Source organism: Melitaea cinxia, chromosome 11 (assembly GCF_905220565.1).
Source record: "Melitaea cinxia chromosome 11, ilMelCinx1.1, whole genome shotgun sequence".
Lineage (NCBI taxonomy): Eukaryota > Metazoa > Arthropoda > Insecta > Lepidoptera > Nymphalidae > Melitaea > Melitaea cinxia.
The window spans coordinates 14,216,303-14,238,079 of NC_059404.1; the positions used below are offsets into that span (position 1 = coordinate 14,216,303).

The 21,777-nt window shown below is 36.2% G+C and overlaps 1 protein-coding gene across 1 annotated transcript; it reads right to left on the reverse strand.

The window, feature by feature from the left end:
- Positions 1-9,326: 9,326 nt before the first annotated feature.
- Positions 9,327-21,625, reverse strand: LOC123657818 (putative thiamine transporter SLC35F3). Its single transcript, XM_045593326.1, has 9 exons — positions 21,305-21,625; positions 20,997-21,161; positions 19,174-19,339; positions 18,596-18,774; positions 18,173-18,301; positions 13,780-13,969; positions 11,326-11,415; positions 11,121-11,250; positions 9,327-9,753 (listed from the first exon to the last, which is right to left on the reverse strand). Exons 1-9 carry the CDS (start codon positions 21,623-21,625, stop codon positions 9,639-9,641), a joined length of 1,485 nt encoding a protein of 494 aa, XP_045449282.1. The 3' UTR covers positions 9,327-9,638.
- Positions 21,626-21,777: the final 152 nt, after the last annotated feature.

Here is a 21,777-nt window from a genome sequence, read left to right on the forward strand (position 1 = left end):
GGATTAAACATTTCGAATCCCGAGACGGCGAGGTTAGATTACGTGAAGGTAAGGTGTCCGAATCAACTAAAAGATCTTAATCTCAACTGCACCTCGGCAACAAATTTGAATTGTTTGGGAGTGTCTGAAAACGTAAACTCAAAACTTATGACTTCTTCTAACTTCCTTGATTGGACGTGGTTCTTAACGATCGTGATATAGACCATGACTGGATTGCTAGAGTAGGGTACAGAAAGGGTAGAGCAGGTAGGTAGGCTTAAAATTTGCGATGTTTGCTGAAAACAACAAAAAGGCCTGTTGTCATATGTGTACTACACCAAAATAAGCGAGATAAAATTATAAAAGCAGCAAAAATAAGAAGAAAGATCAGTAGTACCGACCTCGAGGTAGCAGAAACGCCGTGCAATGTAATTATAATGAACGACTGACGCAGGAAAAATGCTATTTCGTACAGCACGATTTTAGTAAAAAGAAAATAATAAGAGTACTGCTGGTGCACAAAAGGAAATAATTTTATTAAGTAGCGTGAGAGCAGACCTGCGGTGCAGTACGCAGTCGCGAGGACCTTTTGCATATGGTTAAATCAAATCAAATCAAAAATAGCTTTATTCAAATAGGCTCCAAGTGCACTTTCGAATCGTCATTTTACAAATTAAAACTTTAAAAACAAATTATTTTTGTAAAAGTGAAGCTACCACCGATTTGGAATCTAAATGTAACTAAAGCAATAGATCTGCAATTAGTAGCCAATACTAGTTTATTTTTATTTATTTCTTTATATTACTATGAATTCACTTTTTTTTTTTAGGTTTATGTATTTAAATGTATTTTCCATATGTTTTTAAGATCTAATAAAAATGCATGTTATAGAAGGCTATGGAAGTCTGATATAAATAATATACCCCCGTTATTTCCCCTGTGGTTAAGTGAGATTTTTATTCTAGTGTCTATTTATATTTAATAATTCGTCTGTACTGTACACTTGATATTAAACGTCCTAAGCTAACATAATATGTTTTGATCTATGTTGTCTTTTTCTTATTATTATGTCTAATAATAATGGAAAAGAGTTACCACTCAGTTTATATAAATTTTTATACAGTACAGTCGCCTGAAGATTGTTATCACACAAAAACATAGTCTCACGTAATCAAGAGTAGAAAGTTTTTTCAATAAATATGAGAAATATAAATTAAATTTTCGATTTTTCCTTTATGATATTATTAGAATGGGCGGATCTCGGAAAGCCGAGGCCTCTGTATATCGAGATCATGCGACTATTACAGTCCCGCGGAGTGTGCGATTATGGGTGCGAGATCTTGCGGATTTGCTGGCGAGAAAAGAAACATTCATACCTTTTTTCGTTTTTTTTTTTTTTTTTTTTTATGTTTACAACTTGCAAATTATGTTCTTTAAGGTACTTTATAAAAACATTAGTCTTTTCAACAACAACTTGATAATTTCGAGGCTGGAACCAATAATGACGGAGACAGATCAAAAATAACTAAAGATGGGTACAACTTTAATGAGAATGAAGTTTAATCGTTTAAATTCGTCCAAGAGCAATGATGAAGAAAAAGTAAGTAACAAATGAAAATAAAGAGGTTTCGAAATCTGATCCCGAACTTACGTTGCAACACCAGTTGGAGGCAACTATATCATCAGTATATATTGCATTTCATATAAACGTTAGAAAAAAAAGAATGTTAAATTTTTTAATAAAGCGCTGACCGAATCGCGAAATAAAAATTTTAAAATTAAAATTTTGAGATCCCTTTGGGATTAAAAATGTTTAACTCTGCAAATGAGATGAACCAATGCGGGATTGAAAGCTATAGTGTAAGTGCTTCTGATATTACATATCTGTATATATACTGTATTTGCATGCTAGAACTTTCGTTAATGAAGACCGAACAGGATAAGAATAATCACAACAAATTTTTTATACTTTCATAAAATGATTAAATGAAAATACACTGAATCTTAATGTGACAGACCAAATACATGACTTTTCTTTGAGTAACCAAAAACATTACATAACCGATCAAAATCGACAGTACCGATCATATTAAACTCAGCTGTTTGTATTCTAATATCGAAAGGACAAATACAATTAAACTTTATTTTAATTTTATTTTATTAATTTCTTAAAATTAAATTAAATATTATTTTAAAGCTTACGTTAGGTAACTAAAAAGAAGATAACTAAATCCGTTTATCTTGCACTTGTTGAGTCGATGCTAAGTTACTGTATTTCCTCATGGTGTGGAACACCAAAAACGCTTTTGAAGTTAGAAGAAGCACAAAAACAGTCATGAAGGTTTGTTTATTTCTACCATCTTACCCAACCTCTAGGAAACCCTTCCGAAACTCCTGTTAGTAAAGAAACTACGAGTACTAATTTGGAGAAGTTTGAGGTGGCATCCAACAAGGCGCAGGGCGCCCCATACACATCTACAAACCATACACAACACAAAATAAAAATCTTGATCACAAAGAGCAAAAAATCCAAAGGGGAGAAGGGTAAAACGGGCTTACTCGCCTAAGACGACCACTTACAGGAGCCTCTGTTTCTAAACGTGGTCGTCGAGTGCCGTTCTGTTCTTCCGCCTCTCCTCTGTCATGTAGGCGTCGTGTACAAGGCAGCCTCGTTTAGAAATTTAAAGACCGAACTCAGAGACACCATTGAGTTCAGCCTAGACAGGTTCAAAGACCTGGTGGGAGAAGCGTAGGTTGCATTGGAGGTCAAGGGGCTCGGAAGGCGGACGGGGACTCCACAGTCACGGTGACCCCGGATTCCAGTCTGAGCTAGAAACTCGAGGAGCATTCTCGGCTTCTGCTGGAGAAAAATGAAAAGATGCAAGCTCTCCAGGAGCAGTTGAAGAAGTGCAGCGACTCTGTCGAAGCACACCAGAGGAACTACGCCAGCGTAGCTGCTGCTAGGCCCGCTTCCCTGCACTCCATGATCGTCTCATTAAAAGACAACAAAGAGACAGGAGATGATGCCCTAAATATGATATAAAGAATACTGTAGACGTAAAAGTGGGATAGGTGAAAATAGAAAAAGTCCGGAAAGCGAAGGACAGGAATATTACATTAATTTTACATTATGTCTTTTTAATAACTCTGACGCGCCTCCGAGATGTTTGGTTTTCGATCCCCCCCCCCCTCCCAAAAACAAGGGGTGTTCGGTCCAGCCCCCGAAGGTAACAAGGAAGTCGACGGATGGAGCAGAGTCGAAGCTTTCGGTGCGGACGAACCCCGTCAAAGGGCCCACTCCCAACACGGGTAAGGACAAGACCGGAGGCCGTACTCTGCGGTCCTCACTATTTGTCCCACCAATTAACAGGGACCATTAGAAGCAGTAGAATAGGGATTGCGGACGAGGTAGTAAACTAAGCGAAGGTAGCGATGACCGGCTCCAAAAACCTAAAAAAGGAGATGAATTTAGAAAAATTTGATGGAAATAATTTCCGTCAATGGAAATTTTAGATAAAATGCGCTTTGAAAGCTAAGAGAATTGATATTATAATACCAAAACCGGAAGAAAATAGTGTGGAATGGTTGAAAAATGATGGCATGGCGATGTTTATCATAACTTCTTCCATGGACTTCAAACAAATTACGTTAATAGAAAATTGCGAAACTGCTGTTGAAATTATGTCAAAACTAGAATCAATTTACGAACAAAAAAGTGAACTTTGTAAAATGTTAATACACGAAAAATTTTATCAATATTAAATGGCGCCAGGTGACAGTGTAGCTCAACATATCTCAAAAGTGAAAACCTTAGCTAAACAACTGAAAGAAAGCGGTGAACCTATCAGTTATATGGCAATCATAACAAAAATATTAGGAACATTACCATCTAAGATCTCTCTCACATCTAGATCACTGCGACAAGTCTGGGTGTCACTAGATCCGAAACAACAAACCATTGTTAATTTAACTGCCCCTTTATTGGATGAAGAGGCGAGCCTAACGGGTCAGGAGGAACAGGAGACAGCTCTCCTTGTGGCAAAAAGGGGATTGAAAACAAGGTCAAAACATAATGAACAAGTAGCGAGTGGTAGCAGCACAAATAATAAACCAAATAATCCTAGCTTTGAATGTTATAATTGTGGCAAGAGAGATCACTTTTCTAGAGAATGTCGTGCTCTAAGAAATAACAAGACCAGAAAAACTCTAAAAGAAGGTGCAGATATGTTAGCATTTTATGTGGAAAATATACATATAATGCTGTAGGAGATAGTTGGATTCTGGATAGTGGTGCCTCGGCACATGACACTTAGAAAGGATTTCTTTCAAGAACTTTTGAATGTAACCACAAGTCATTAACACTGGGAAAGAAACAATGTGTGGAAGTATCTGGCATAGGAAAAGTGTTAATCAAAAGATATGTCAATGGACACTGGGAGACCAGTGAACTAAATGATGTGTTATATGTTCCAAATTTGAAAAGGAATTTATCTCAGAAGGAGTGATCATACGGAAATTCTATTCTATTGTAAAGAAGGACTAATGCCCTGATTTATAAAGGTAATAGAGTGGGGATGAGTGAAAATAATTTATATGAGTTAAACATAAACAAAGGTGGTTCCAGATACATATAACTTGGTCCAAAGTAAACAAAATAATATTAAAATATGCCATGAAAGATTAGGAGACATTAATTAAAAACATGAGTTAAAATAGTATTTTTGAAGGACTGAAAGTGATTGACAATGGACAGAGAAATTTTGGTTACTTGGTATATACTGATGTATGTATGTACCTATGAAGGTCCCATCAGTTCAAAATATGAGATAATTTTTACTGTTTAAAGATGCTGCAACAAGTTACAGGCATGTATATTTTATTAAACACAAAAGTGATGTTTTTGAAGTCTTTAAAAAGTAGAATGCAATAATTAAAAATAAATTCATGCATAATGTCAAAGTAGTACATACTGACAATGGTAAAGAGTATGTGAATAAAGTGTTCAAAGAATATTTGGAGAGAGAGGGGATAGTTCATGAATTAACTGCACCATATACGCCAGAGCAAAATGTTCGTGTAGAAAGAGAAAATCGTACCATAGTGGAGAGTGCCCGTTCAGTGCTGTATGCACGAGATGTCCCATTGGAGTTATGGGCAGAAGCTGTGAACTGTGCAGTTTATATATTAAATAGAACTTCATCCACCCAAACTCCTAATACAACAGCTTTTGAATTGTAAAACGGGATCAAACCCCAATTAGATCATATAAAGGTTTTTGGTAGTATTAGTTATGTTCACGTTCCAGATCAATTAAGAACAAAATTGGAGAGGAAAAGTAATAAAATGATACTTGTTGGTTATGACAACATTAACTACAGAATGTATGATATAAATACAAAGAAAATAAACATATCAAGAAATGTAATTTTTGATGAACATCATGTCCCAAGCACAAGGAAAAATATTACACAAATAATTATTGCTGAACAACTCGTTATGACTCTATGAGAATTTTACTTTCTATTGCTGCAAAGTATAATTTAGAAATACAACAGTTTGATGTAAAGACTGCCTATGTATGGGTATCTCAAAGAGGACATTTTATAGACATACCTGATGGTTTTTCAATTAGAGATGATTTTGTATTAAAATTAAATAAATCACTGTATAGTTTAAAACAAGCTTCTAGATGCTGGAATAAAATATTCAGAGTATTTAATCAAATATGGTTTTGTTCAATTTCAAGTGGATAATCGTATTTACATAGGATTCTTTGAGGGGATTATTCTTAATAATTTATGTAGATGATGCTCTTATAATATCCTCAAATAAAAAAACTTAATTGAATATTTCAAAAACAAGTTGTTAAAATAAAAGAATTAGATTTAAATATATTGTAGCAAATAGAGCGTATAAATCTATAATCTATAATATATATAAAAGCGAAAGGTCACTCACTCATCACGAAACCTCCGAAACTATAACACCTACAAACTTGAAATTTGGCAGGTAAGCTCCTTATATGACGTAGACATCCGCTAAGAACGGATTTTACGAAACTCGACCCCCAAGGGGGTAAAACGGGGGTTGCAAGTTTGTATGAAAGTCCTATGTTTTTGAAGTAAGAGACTTGAAATTTAAAATGTATGCTCTATAGATGATGAGAAGGTGTTCGAATAATGTATCTTTAGAAATTAACTCCCTTTTGGGGTTAAAACAGGGGATGGTAGGTTGTGACCCACTCATCACAAAATCTCCGAAACTATAACACCTAGAAACTTAAAATTTGGCAGGTAGGTTCCTTATATGGCGTAGACACCTGCTAAGAACGGATTTTACGAAATTCGACCCCTAAGGGGATAAAACGGGGGTTGGAAGTTTGTATGAAAGTCCTATGTTTTTGAATTCAGAGACTTGAAATTTAAAATGTGTGCTCTAAAGATAGTGAGGAGGTGTTCAAATAACGTATCTTTAGAAATCAACTCCCTTTTGGGGTTAAAACGGGGTATGGTAGGTTGACACACTCATCACGAAATATCCGAAACTATAACAGCTACAAACTTGAAATTTGGCAGGTAGGTTCCTTATAAAGTGTCGACATTTATTAAGAAGGGATTTTATGAAACTCGACCACTAAGGGGGTTAAACGGGAATTAGAAGTTTGTATGAAAGTTCTATGGTTCGAAGGTGTCCAAATAATGTATCTTTAGAAATCAACTCCTTTTTGGGGTTAAAGCGGGGGATGGTAGGTTGACCCCCTCATCACGAAATCTCTGAAACTATAACAGCTACAAACTTTGATTTTGGTAGGTAGGCTCCTTATAAGACGTAAACATCCGTTAAGAACGGACTTTACGGAAATCGACCCCTAAAGGGGTAAAACGGGGGTTGGAAGTTTATATGAAAGTCCTATGTTTTTGAAGTCAGAGACTTGAAATTTAAAATGTGTGCTCTAAAGATAGTGAAGAGGTGCTCAAATAACGTATCTTTAGAAATCAACTCCCTTTTGGGGTTAAAACGGGGTATGGTAGGTTGACTCACTCATCACAAAATCTCCGAAACTATAATAGCTACAAACTTGAAATTTGGCAGGTAGGTTCCTTATAAAGTGTCGACATTTATTAAGAAGGGATTTTATGAAACTCGACCTCTAAAGGGGTTAAACGGGAGTTGGAAGTTTGTGTGAAAGTGTTATGTTTTTGAAATAAGAGACTTGAAATTTAAAATGTATGCTCTATAGATGGTGAGAAGGTGTCCAAATAATGTATCTTTAGAAATCAACTCCCCTTTGGGGTTAAAACGGGGGATGGTAGGTTAACTCACTCATCACGAAATCTCCGAAACTATAATAGCCACAAACTTGAAGTTTGGCAGGTAGGTTCCTTATAGGGTGTAAACATCTGTTAAGACCAGCTTTTACGAAACTTGACCCTTAAGGGGATAAAATGGGGGTTGGAAGTTTATATGAAAGTCCTACGTTTTTGAGTAAGAGACTTGAAATTTAAAATGTATGCTCTATAGATGGTGAGGAGGTGTCCAAATAATGTATCGTAATCTATATATATATAAAAGAGAAAGGTCACTAACTCATTCATCACGAGAACTCAAAAATCGCTGGGACCATCCAGTGGTTTTTAATCCTACCAGGATGGACAAAGATGAAATTTGGTAGGTAGGTAGATTATAGTAAGTAGACGTCCGCTAAAAGTTTCACTAGAAGTTTGCTGGTAAAACTTTGTGAAACACTGATTTCAACGCGGGCGAAGCCGCGGGCACAGCTAGTAACAGTATATACATTCATCAAAAAAATTATATAAATCAGATTATTGAGAAGTTTTGTATGAGTCAAGCAAATCCACTCTAGCAGATGATTATTACAAAAAAATATGATGAAAATGTTGTTAATTTTCCTTATAGAGGCTATAGGCTGTTTACTATTTCTGAGTTTAGTGTCAAGGCTAGATATTTCATTTTCTGTCAATGTATTAAGCAGAGATGTTAATAATCCAAGTTCACAACATGTAAACACTGTTAAACGAATAATTAGGTATTTAATAAATAGTAAAAGTTTGTGTATAAAATATGGAGAAGTGATGATCTTGTTGGATACTCAGATTCAGAATTTGCAAGTGATGTTGATACACGTAAATCTGCTACAGGATATATATTCTCAGGATTCAGGGATCGATTTAACCTTATTAGAGACAAAGACAGTGAAAATTTCAGTTTTTACAAAATATCGAATATTGATCGTCACGAGCTTGTACTCTACAAGTGTTTCCGTATTTTTTTTTTTTTTTTTCTATGAAACTGGGTGGGTCAAGTTTTACAAAATAAAGAAGGTCTGATCGTCGCATGTTCTTGGACGATTGCTTGTTAATTAATTAAATTATAAAATACGGTTAAGCAATCCATTCCAGCATTAGAGATTTGAAATAATAATATTTTAAGTCTGACAATAAAACTATATATCTGTTAAGTCTTTTAAAAAAAACGATTAATTAAATTGCTATTGATGATGGAGTTCAAATTTTGTCTTGCGGTTCAAACATTGAGCTTCCATTACATTTTACAAAGATATTCCATAAATAAAACAACCTACTAGCGCCCAAATCTACCGAATCTTCAAAATGTCTGCAATACTATCCGAATTAGAGGGTGGCACTCGTACCTACCTTATTTATCTTCCTATGCGATCCGAGATAGAGACTGATGTCCAAATCAAGCGACGAGACTCGTTCCGAAGACGGTTCAGGCATCGGGTACGGGGGTCTTGGGGCCGGGACGAGGCGGACACCATTCTTCCCACTCACCGCCGGGGGTAGTAGAGCGCTCAGTGCCCGCGGGCGTTCGTCGGACGAAGGCGGATCGACCGTCGAGACGCCCGCTGTGCCGAGGGCGCCGCCGGGTTTAGTGCGTGGTCCGGGGGCGAGGGGTCACCATTCTTCCCTCTCACCGCCGGGGTAGTAGAGCGCTCACAGTACCCGCGGGCGGTCGTCAGACGAAGGCGGATTGAACGTGGAGACGCCCGCTATGCTGAGGGTGCCGCCGGGTTTAGTGCGTGCTCTGTGGGCGAGGCGGTCACCATTCTTCCCTCTCACCGCCGGGGGTAGTAGAGCGCTCAGTGCCCGCGGGCGTTCGTCGGACGAAGGCGGATCGACCGTCGAGACGCCCGCTGTGCCGAGGGCGCCGCCGGGTTTAGTGCGTGGTCCGGGGGCGAGGGGTCACCATTCTTCCCTCTCACCGCCGGGGTAGTAGAGCGCTCACAGTACCCGCGGGCGGTCGTCAGACGAAGGCGGATTGAACGTGGAGACGCCCGCTATGCTGAGGGTGCCGCCGGGTTTAGTGCGTGCTCTGTGGGCGAGGCGGTCACCATTCTTCCCTCTCACCGCCGGGGTAGTAGAGCGCTCACAGTACCCGGTGGCGGTCGTCGGACGAAGGCGAATCGACCGTCGAGACGCCCGCTGTGCCGAGGGCGCCGCCGGGTTTAGTGCGTGGTCCGGGGGCGAGGCGGTCACCATTCTTCCCTCTCACCGCCGGGGTAGTAGAGCGCTCACAGTACCCGCGGGCGGTCGTCAGACGAAGGCGGATTGAACGTGGAGACGCCCGCTATGCCGAGGGTGCCGCCGGATTTAGTGCGTGGTCCGGGGGCGAGGCGGTCACCTGACGCGGCCGGAGGGCGAGCGCAGGTGCGAGCGGATGTAGCCGGTGCGGTAGTCCACGGCGTCGCGGCTGCGGCCCGCGCCGTCCGCGCCGCGCTGCCGCCGGCTCCATCTGCGGGCGCGCCGCGCTACAGTACCGCGCCTCATCGCCCGCCTGGGGTGTCGTCCATTAATCACGTGACGATTTTTTTATTGTAACTTTTAAAGAACCCAACTAAACTAAAATTTTTAAAAGGTGTAGTCTGATTAAATTTTGGAAAATTAAGCATCGTGATAGAAATGTCCAGACGGACCATGCATAGTGTTTTTTCGTTGTTTGTTTGTGTATTTTAAAAATCGCGCGTTCAATGACAAATGAATACACGTGCTTTTCAATAAATCGCTACCCTCATTGTGGCAATTCATAATTTTAGTTTTGAATCAATTTATACCCTTCCGAGCCTCACGTGATTAATGTATGATCCCTTACACCAGCGCATTACATATACTCACTACTTCTACACTATACATATATTTACTACAGACTCTACTTCAACCCCGTTTTTAAGGAAGGCACACAAATCAATTTTCAATTAGAACAATTCTGAATAAAACTTCCTCCAACAACTTTCCTACAAAACAACTACAACGTACTTATCGGCGTCAATGTGAACAGAGACAACACAAAGTAAAACTGTTTGTAAGTTGATGATGTGCTTTAGGGCTGCGGGCTCATTAGACAAATAATTGTTTGTTGACTAACAACACCACTGAGGTACTTTGTAGTCATTATCAATTTTCTTCATTTGAAATCGAACTCAAACCTTATTGTTTACACTTGTCGTGCATAAAATTAGTGCCAATAAGTCTGCGTAGAGTACTGTGTATAAAAATTCTATTTAAAATATACAGAAAACAATCAGTCGTACCATTCACCTAATGGGACCGCAATTTAACTTATTAAGTCCCTCAAGAATAGTATCAAGTGCATAAAGATCGTGATAGATAAGTGTTGCGTAAAAAGAAAAAGAATTGGTTTACAAATGTACATTTCATTGATGGTACATTCATGATCTTTACATAGTAAACTTTGCCATCATCATAATTTCAGCCTATTGGAGTCCACTGCTGGACATAGGCCTCCACAAGTTCGCGCCAATAATGGAGTGAACTCGTGTGCTTTGCCCATAGTCACCACGCTGGGCAGGCAGGTTGGTCTGCGGTGTTGGTTTTGTCTTCGGCCTGTGTATTTCAAAGGCAGCAGTTGGATGGTTATTCGCCATCGGTTGGCTTTTTAAGTTCCCAGGTGGTAGTAGAACTGCGTTATCCTTTAGTCGCCTCTTACGACACCCGCAGGAAGAGACTATATTCTTAATGCCGTAACCACACAGCAACTTTGACATTTAAATGCTTGAGAATTCTAGGTCCGAATTAAAAGCAGTGTTTATACCCAAAACAGAAAAATGCTATAGCAAAACTATGTAATGAGCGTTCACTCACCTCAAAAGCCTCATAATGTAATCAGGCCAGTTGTCCGGAAACATCACGAGGAAAAACCCAACGGTTATTAGTATGATACCGGCCAGCTTCATACCTTCGAACTCGACGCCATACAGCACCACATCCAGAGCTACATGAGAAATATATTTTAATATATCATTCACAAATGTACCAATTACTAAACAATGCACAAATATTTACTTACCGGCAGATACAGGAACGGCTGTAATTAGACCGAGAGATACAAATATATTGTACGTCATGAGGTTACCGAACTGGAACACCAAATGAAATGCTGGAACAAAAATTTTAATACATAAGAAGTACCAAAATTAAAAAAAAGAGTTTCATGAAGGTTTTGGTCCTTTTGAGTCGATATTACAATAAAGTATTACGTTAATTAATTAATGTGTAACTACCGTTGGATTCGATATGAAAATTCTGCTGAGAAGAACCAATAAAGAACTTCAATGCACGAATTTGTAGAAATAATGACAATAATATAGCATTAAATTATTGTTTTCATATTGTACATAATTTATTCATAATTCGTGCACTGACTTTTAAACGTCAGCAATAAAACAGAACGATATAATCATGTCCGAACAACTCAGTTCATAGGTCCCTATGGCCATGTTACGATTAAACGTGGTGATAAACAATGACCACTCATTTATACCGCATAAAAGATTAATGTCAACCGTTTTCGTTTGGTGGCGGGAAAGTCCTATTACTGTTATGGTACAGGATTTGATTGTCGCTAGGAATATGCGTATTATTATTACTATTATTATTTTTGCTTTTCTGGTTTAGTGAGGCTCTAAAACATTATGCCTCGTAGAGAACATAAAGTTGTCATTGTTGGATATTGGCCGGGACTCGGGACTAAATGTTACCACAATAATTGTGTTTGCAGGCAAACGAAGAAAAACCGACTTCAATTATATCGACAAGTAACACAACGTAGGTAGACGAAAAAATAATGAAGTAAATACACATTATCAAAGATTACTCTAAAAATTGTAATCAGATCTCGATGAAATTTAAATGTGACCACATGACAAATATCGGCTTTCGATTAAATTAAAAATCATCAAAATCGGTAGACCCAGTAAAAAGCTATGCGGATTTTCGAGAGTTTTCCTCGATTTCTCTGGGATCCCATCATCAGATCCTGGTTTCCTTATCATGGTACCAAACTAGAGATATCTCCTTTCCAACAAAAAAATAATTATCAAAATCGGTTCTTAAACGACGGAGTTATTCCCTAACATACATTCAAAAAAAAAAAAAAATATATATATATATATATATATATATATATATATACGGTCGAATTGAGTAACCTCCTCCTTTTTTTGAAGTCGGTTAAAAACTAAAAACGGTTTTTGTTTGTGAGAAGAAAATTATTCGTCTACCTGCAGTTCAGCAACAAAGCGAATTAAGCTTAAAAAGATTTTCAACAATATTTATCACGTATGCGTATTGGTTCGTTTAGAACTTTTATAAACATTATTTATGACCCGTATTGATAATAGCGTTCGCCTTTTATGTGTCCTGGATGAATTTAATATTCTGTCAATAAACGCTCATTTCGATATCATTTATATGAATATAATAACACCCAAATGATATTTTTGATAATTAAAACCCAATTTTCATCATAAAATAACGTTACAATTTTAATTTGACAAAGTTCACTTTATCCTTGCTAGTTTAGGTTAGCACATCTCGACCTACATTCCCGAGGGCTGGACAACGTCTCTCGCTTTCAGAGCGAAAGATGAACACATTTATCTTGCATGCTCTAGAACTTTGACATTCTCTTAAATGTATAAAATAAATTCAGGCTCTTTTTAATATTCGTAAAATGTTTCCTATATATAAAATTCTCGTGTCATGGTGTTAAACATTGAACTCCTCCGAAACGGCTCGACCGAAAATTTTGTGGGCATATCGGGTAGGTCTGAGAATCGGCCAACAGCTATTTTTCATACCCCTTAGTTATAAGGGGGGGGGGGGGGATTAAGCGGGTTAATAACATATATGGCAAAGAAACGTTTGCGGGGTCAGCTAGTTAATTTATAAAATCATATTAGAAATATTGGGCTACTTTCTCAAGTTCAATTAGTTTGGCAGAACCGAAATACGTAGTCTGTAATATACTTTCACATTTGTAGAATAAAAATCAATCAAAAACATCATAATATTTACATAACATTACAAGGAATACGTAATAACGGTCCCAATGACGTCATACATTAACCATAATCTAACCATACGGACGACATTATTATGTTAAACAGATACGATATTGATATCATACTGGAATAACTCCTTCGCTTTAGAACCACAGAACCAGTGATCTACCATCGCTACAAAATTGCAAAAACAGACATGTGACTGAAAAATTAGAACAAATTTAATAATTATTGAAGTAGGGCACAGCAGGATATGTCTTGCTCAAAATCGTGTTGTGTTCATGTGGTGAGTAAGGTGACCAAAACTCATGGGGAGGGTTGGGAGGTAGGGTCGGCAACGCGATTGCGATGATCCTGGTGTTACATGTGCTACGGTAACCGCTTAATATCATGTGGGCCGAACACTTGTTTGCCAACCTAGTTCTAAAAAAAAAAACTAAAATAAGAACGGCACTCACCCAGTAACGCACCGCTGGCCAGCAGTAGAGGCAGCCAAGGCATACGGTGAGCTGGCAACTGCTCCGACCCCGTGAGGTACAGAGCTAGGCACACAGGCCACAGTATAGTGGCGTTCACTATACCCAGGATCGAGAAGAAGAGAGCACGTTGACCTGTGCTTACGTCCCCCATCACCTTGCGGAAGAGGACCTACCGGCCAAATTTGTAATTTTATTTAGGTATGCGTAATATGACATAGCCTTTGTCTTTTGAAACAATAATTGTGTTTGCTGGCAAACGAAAAAAAACGACTTTAATTTCATCGACAAATAATACAACGTATGTAGACGAAAAAATAGTCGAGTAAATACGCATTATCAAATATAACTCCTAAAATTGTATCCTCCCTCGATTTCTCTGTGATGAGATCATCAGATCCTGGTTTCCTTATCATGGTACCACACTTAGGATACCTCCTTTCCAACAAAAAAAGAATTATTAAAATCGGTTCATAAACGACAAAGTTATCCCTTAACATACATACATACATACATATATATATGCGGTCGAATTGAGTAACCTTCTCCCTTTTTTTGAAGTCGGTTAAAAAGAAAATCTAAATTGCAGTGAAATTACTTTAAAAAGTATGTATACTCTCATCTCTTGAATATAACCAAAGAACGAAAATGCTAGTGACTTGCGTTTGGTAAAAAATTTCATGTCGACTATTATTTACATTGCAGCCGTAGTAGCCATGTATTACTGACGTACAAAGGTAAAGAATACAAGGTAGTTTATAAGGTAGTAAATCTTTTTAACAATTAATAATAACATAAATTGTAAACATTTAAATACTCTTCTTTATCAACATTCGTAAATTTTAAACACTTCGAAACGGCAAGACTTAAAAATGCAACCTTCGACTAACGCTTTGCCAATTAAGCAATAATTAATTATTTCCCTAAGTATGGATTATCGCGAATTAATGAAATAGGTATTATGTAGTGTTTGTGAACTGTGCCGAAAGAACGCGTCGATTAAAATTTCAAGTCGAGCGAAGACGGCATCCGATACCCACACTTTACCATACATAGTTTAGTAGTTAACATCAATGCACGCTGTACTCACTTATAATTAAAAGCAGTCGTTGTACTTTTTTATGTCTTCTAAGTAGTGTATATTTTTTAGAAATTTATATATTAAGATAAATAAATATATTTTACACATACGAGTACACACGGGTCTTCTTTTCCTAAGGTAAGCCTACTATGGTCGCGGCCGTCACCCTAGCAACTTTCCTATGAACGTAGAGGCAAAGGTCGTACGATTTCAACTAAGATTAGCGAAAGACTAACGAAAATATGTATGTTTGTCAAAAATTGAAAATCAGATTTCAAATAAGTTAGTAAACATCAAACATCATGTTTACTACATTATTAGTCTCGGCGTTACCGTAATTTTTTTGGTCACTTTTGGTAAGCAATCGTGAAACGATTTCGTTTCTGCAGTGTTATCAGGATTCAATAAACGTATGTTAATAATGAAGCTTGATTCAATCGCGCTACAAAGTACAATAGAGCACGCGATTGGCTGGTTATAAACGATTCGTGTTTTATTTCACACAAAAGTTTGCTTTTGGTCACAAAGAATAACAATCAAATTAACTAAGGTGCAATTTTCCAGAAAAGCATTTCAAAGGGGTTTTAATAAATCAGCTGGAAATATTCATTTATAATGAAAATTAGGTTATCAGAAAATATTTAAATAATGAATAATAAATTCTGTTTCTGAATAACGAAAAATATAGTTCCAATCTTTATTAATAAGTAATAATAACAACAAAAAAAACAATTAACATAATGATGGGTTAATTCCAAATCGGATTCGCATACAAAGAAACCTAGGAAAGGTTGTTGTTGTATCTTCCAATTATAACGAGAGAGAAACAAAAACTAAGAGTATTTCAAGCATTATACCTTTGAAGAATCTAAAAACATAAGGGAAATGACGAAAAGCGGAAGTATTGAAAACAATTATTAAATCAAAACGAACAATTTTCTTTCCCCGTTTTTTTTTTCTAATTACGTACTTCGACTTTACAAGAAGATCACAGCTGAATAATACTGCTTTCAAGCAGTGTTGTGTTCCTCTTGTTACGTTAAGGTGACCAGATTCGGGGGGGGGGGGGGGGGCAATGGGGGCAACGCTTTATTTGATGCATCGAGAGGCAAACAAACCTGCAAAAATTATTCTTTAATGGATGGATTAACTCTACGGTTAATAGGTAACTATTTTTGTCTCTTTTATTATTTAAATTCATTCAGCAGTCACACGGTATTCAATTTATCTGACAACTCCTGTGGAAGACTCAACGATAATCCACTAGAAATTTGGAAAGATTACAAAATACAGTTTCCAATCTAACATAAAATCGCCTTTAAATATCTAACAATGGTAGGCATATCGGTCCCATCTGAAAGACTGTTTTCACAAGCAGCGCAGGTGATGACTCAACAAAGAAATAGAAATAGATTGAAGGGCAAAAGATTGGGCAAACTTTTGTTTTTTACAAAGTATTGCTAAGAAGTATTGGGATATTTAAAGATCTCACTATTTCGTTGTTTTTTTTAGACATCTATTAAAAAAAAATATACGTAATATTTTTTTAAATTATGTCTGTTTTATATCTAAACCACATAAATATCTAACTTATAGAAAAACAGTCGATGTATGGAAAACATCGATGCCACTATCCGATGCATTAAATCGAAAAAAGCATCGATGTATTTTTTCAATGTCCATCACTACTTGCGATGCTTCTGGTGTTGCAGGTGTCTATAGGCTACGCTTGTTTTTCGACTTAGTTATACATATATTTAAAAAAACACAAATAATTCTACAAATACCCGCAAGTTAAAATACACAAAATTTAAATCTACCCTCATCTCGAATGACTGCAAACAACCGTAGAATCAAAGCTACACTTAAAAAAAAATTTGAGGTAATACACAATTACCTCAATCAATTATACAGTTTTAAATTTTTATATTAAGACAGAACTCCGTCCTTGAATGCATATTTGTCACGCACATGCCCATGCAAGGGTGTTGCGTGCTTACAATTTTTATACTAGATGGGATCGATTTAAATTTACTAAGAAGCTAATTAAGTAACCACGAAAACAAACTTAGTTTTGAAAGAAAAACAAAAAGTTTTGGGCGACTATAAAAATAAAAGTATAAGGACTAGGTGGGATAAATTACTTATCTAAAACTTTTTTTAATTTGTATGCGTTTATTATAATAAACTGCAAGAAGTTGATCCTACCTCCAACGTTTTGTTTCAACTGTTTCAACTAAAGCTTATCTCATACATAAATTATTGAAAGGTTTTCACAGGAAGTAAGACATGGGTTTAGGGCTTGTTTCACCAAACTAAAAACCGTAACATCGGATTTACAAGTTGCAAATAAAAATATGTGATCTAAATAAAGTGATCTTGGATGGTAAAACCGAAAAATAAAAAGTTTATTTATTGAATACGGTTACATTTTATAAGCAATCAAATAGTTAAATCGAAGATTATAATTACGAACGCGTAAGCAATAACAATTATATGAAAACCTTTTACTACTAAATACCTTTCTACAGATATATATACCTAAAATTTTCTACGAAACAATTAACAACCACTACAAACAATATTTAAGCCGCTTGATTAAAATAAAAAATACCACAAAATATTATTCCAAGAACTTATTCACTTCATATTTTTTAGTTACTTGTATATAGTCATGTAAGCAAATTTCTTAGAGTTGGTAGTTTTTTAAGAGAATGTAACAAAAAATCTGCTGTGTGGTTACGGCAATAAAGAATATCGCCACCAGTATAGCACAGTTCCACTACTACCTTGGAACTTAAAAAGCCGACCGATGGCGGGATAGCTATCCAACTCCTAGCTTTGAAACACAAAGCCCGAAGACGGGCAGCAGCGACTTCGGTGCGACAAAGCCAGCACTGCGGTCATCAACCCGCCTGCCCGGCGTGGTGACTATGGGCAAAACACATGAGTTCGCGCCATTTTTGGCGCGAACTTGTGGAGGCCTATGTCCAATAGTGGACTGCGATAGGCTGAAGTGTGTGTGTGAACAAAATATCAAATTGCGATCGTGTAACAAAATGTCAAAGCTAAATCAAAATATCCAGTTAAGCAGACCATTTTATTTAACGACAAAGTTTTTGTTTTTCAAAAGAATATAAATTGACAATAAGAGTATCTTGATCGCAATGTTGCCAATCAATTTTGCAGGTTTCCTTATTGTGGACGTGCCAAAGAAAGTTATTTTGTAGATTTTCTTTTTATTTTGGACAAAACCCATAAAAATTATTGCAGAAGTTTTTAAGTGATGCTGACCTTGAATATAGCGAAACCGGCAGCGGCACAAGCTGCCAAGACGACACCACCCAGTGTGGAGCTACCAGTGATGCCGTCCATATACGCCAGTAATGCTATCCCCGTGTCGCACAGGATCGCCGCTACGATCTATACCAAACACCAAGATTGTAGAAATATATTAGTTAATTAGCTCTCGTGACTTTTTATTTAACTGCGGAAGAATAAAAAAAAATTCTTATTTATGATAAAAATAGTTTAAAAATTTTAGAAGACTTTGCACTATTATTGATCCCTTTAAAGTCCTAGAATCAACGTATAAATTATATAGTACAAAAAGAAAGAGTTTACCTTTTTTTTTTCTCGATATATTCAATTTGACTTGGAACTACTTTAATTATCTAAGTGAAATCAAAACAACACAAGTCCCAGAAATACACTTACCCTAACTCCAACAAATTGCTCGTGAAGAATGACCCATGATAACAAATAGACGCACGACACGTTCGTAGCGAACAGCGCCACGACGTCAGTAGAGAGAAGTATCTTCAAGGCATAGGTGTACATATAGATGGTCACCACCCATAGCAAGCAGAATAAACCACACCGGCTTAGAAAGCGGGCTGATAAAATTATTAATAATTGTTAGTAAAACAACACGTATAATAAGGGGTTGTCCATGAAATACGTTCAAAAATAAGGGAAGGTCTGGAAGGGTGGTCTATGCTGTATATATATATGGTGTATATGTAATATGGGAAAAGAGAAGATTTTAAAACATCTATATTAACGAATAAAAGAAGTCAAATAATTAATTTTTATATTTTTAGTCACAAACACTTTTATTGCAAATGAGCCTAGCTTTGTGACGTAATATTTGTTAGGGGGTCACTGAAAATGTGACTCAACGTGAAAGGGTTAAAGTCCAAAGCGGTAAAACCTCGTAACGTATTTTATGGACGGCCCAAAGCAGTGTTATTTTGTTAGTGTTGGAAAAAGAAAAGAGTAATAATTGTCCTCACCAAATGTGAATCCTTTATCCTTGAAGTCTGTGAAAGCATCACCAAATATAGCATTTGCTGATTTGCACTTATTGCGTATGAGCATGAAGATGAGGTATAGGGGGTAAAAGAATATTAGCCAATTTGTACAGAACCATGCGGTGAAGAATGGTGCATTGTAATTATGCTGAAAGAAAATATTATTGTTTCAATAAAAAATATAGAAAATGGTACTTTTAAGTTATTTACATTTTAACTATAACTTTTACTGATCAAAACTTCACCCTCTAGACAACAATAACGTCCGAAACTTGGACATAGAACAATAACAACAAATAGTTTTTATTTTTTATCCAATAGAAAACTAATTACTAAAGATTCGTAGTCTGTTTGTTTCAGGGCTAGTGCTTAACTTGCAGTGGCATGTCCTTAAACATTGCAGTGGCGATATCAAACTCCTGTGGGAGTCCGATCAGTTAATTTTTTACGTGAGTAGGTACCTGCTTACAGAAACCTTTACTTAGTAAACATGAAAAAAACGTAGTATTTGCCTAGCAATGATATCATTGCCGACTATAAGTGCACAGTACACAGAAAACCGTTAAACGTAAAACTGTTACTGTTTTACAGCCAAAAAAATTATTTAAGTATCTATGAAGGAGAGGGAATCCTTCCTTTTTAATGATTTTTCAACAGTCAGTGTATATATATATATATATATATATATATATATATATATATATAGAATATTGTTTATATATTATAATATTTTGAAATATGTAGTATCAAATTTTATTTAAACTCAATAATAAAAAATCTCATTTAAATTTTTATATTTTATATTGTTTAATTTTTCTATTTTTCCCTAAATAAAGATTAAAACTCATGCAAGGAGAAACATATTAGCAGAACTTAACAACTAATAATCAGAAACTTAAATAAAAAGAACACCCATAAATATATTTTAACTTGATTACCATAATGTTTGTATTAAAAATCAAATTTAACTAATCAAACCACATTTTCAAAAGCTTCTACATTTTTATGATTAAAAAATACAAAACAACATCACATGTCAGGACACTATTACACGCAAAGTAGGTTTATGGGGTTATACACTTTGTGTTGGTATCTGGTATGTATGTTTCTTTAAATTTTATAGTATATCACCACATAGTATAAAACAAAGTCGCTTCCAGTCTGTTTGTCCCTATGTATACTTAGATTTTTAAAACTACGTAATGGATTTTGATGCAGGTTTTTTTAATAGATAGAGTGATCCAAGAGGAAGGCTTATATATATAATACATGCATAATATTGTAGAGAAACACTGATAATTTAAGAGGTTTCTAACATATCTTTTGTTGTAGATGTATTTAGTATCAGTTTTGCAAACTATGCAAAGACAGGGTGGGTCGCTAGTACAAGACAAAAATACATTATAGCATAGCTTCAAGGCTCCACACAGCTCTTTCTAACCCCATGAAAATAAAACATAGACACCATTTAGGTCATTTTGTATGAAAAATACATTTAACTCATATTTTTTTACTAATATATTTTTGATATTATGTTTCCTATATTTCAGTAGCAAAAATAACAAACAACTAATATTATAATGCAAAAGAGTTTATTTGTTTGTTTTCCTTACTCTCAAAACCTATTAGACCGATTAAAATAAAATTTTAAGCTTAAAAACTCAGTATATCATAGAAAGTGATATGCTATGAAAAATCATAGTATGACGATCAGAAAAAGCAAAACGAACACAAATATATTATCGTTCAAACCACATGGAATATCTTGTGTTTATTACATAATACAAATAAAAGTATCTACTCACATGTGTGCGAATTCTGGAAGTATAATTATTATTGATAGGAGACTCAGTGCTGCTCAATGAGCTATCAGTGTGTGGGTATTTCTGAAGGTACATATATTTTATACAATGTGTCACAGTTACCCAAGATGCAACTACAGTAGTTGTAACACAAAGCCCATAGTATATCTGTAAATAACACATAATTAAAAGGTGTAAGAAATACTGGAGATACCTTACTAATGCACTTATTACTTATAGTATAAAGATTATAAAATTTTAATATAATTATTTTAAAATTATATTTACTTATATATTAAAATGCTACGAACCTTTTTCGCCACTTTTGAGCAGCATGAGCGCGGGCATTTTTTATCACGTAATTGTCGCTCTTCATCTTGACTGCTGCCCGCGGACTCACTGTAGGTCTGCTGTAGAGAAGGCTGTGTTGTCAGAGGCGGAGCAGAAGATACAGAAGTCTGGGGAGTAAGTGGCGCTCGTGGACTAAGAGGCGTCGGGGGACCGTTTGGACGTTCTCGCTCACCATCACCACTTTGCACACTTTCCGCTACCTCTTCGCTGGTTATTATAACTGAAGGCGTGCGTACTCTCTTCGGGTTAAAAATAGTAGGCACGTCCCCATCCCTAGCCATATTTCTTAACACCCGACTATGTAAACATTTTTGAAAATATGGTTTTTTACTCCAACAGTACGTGGATTCACTAAATTCAATTTACAGCGTAACCATTTCGATGCGTATAAATTTGACCATTCCTATGTCTGGTCCACATTTCGTACTTATAT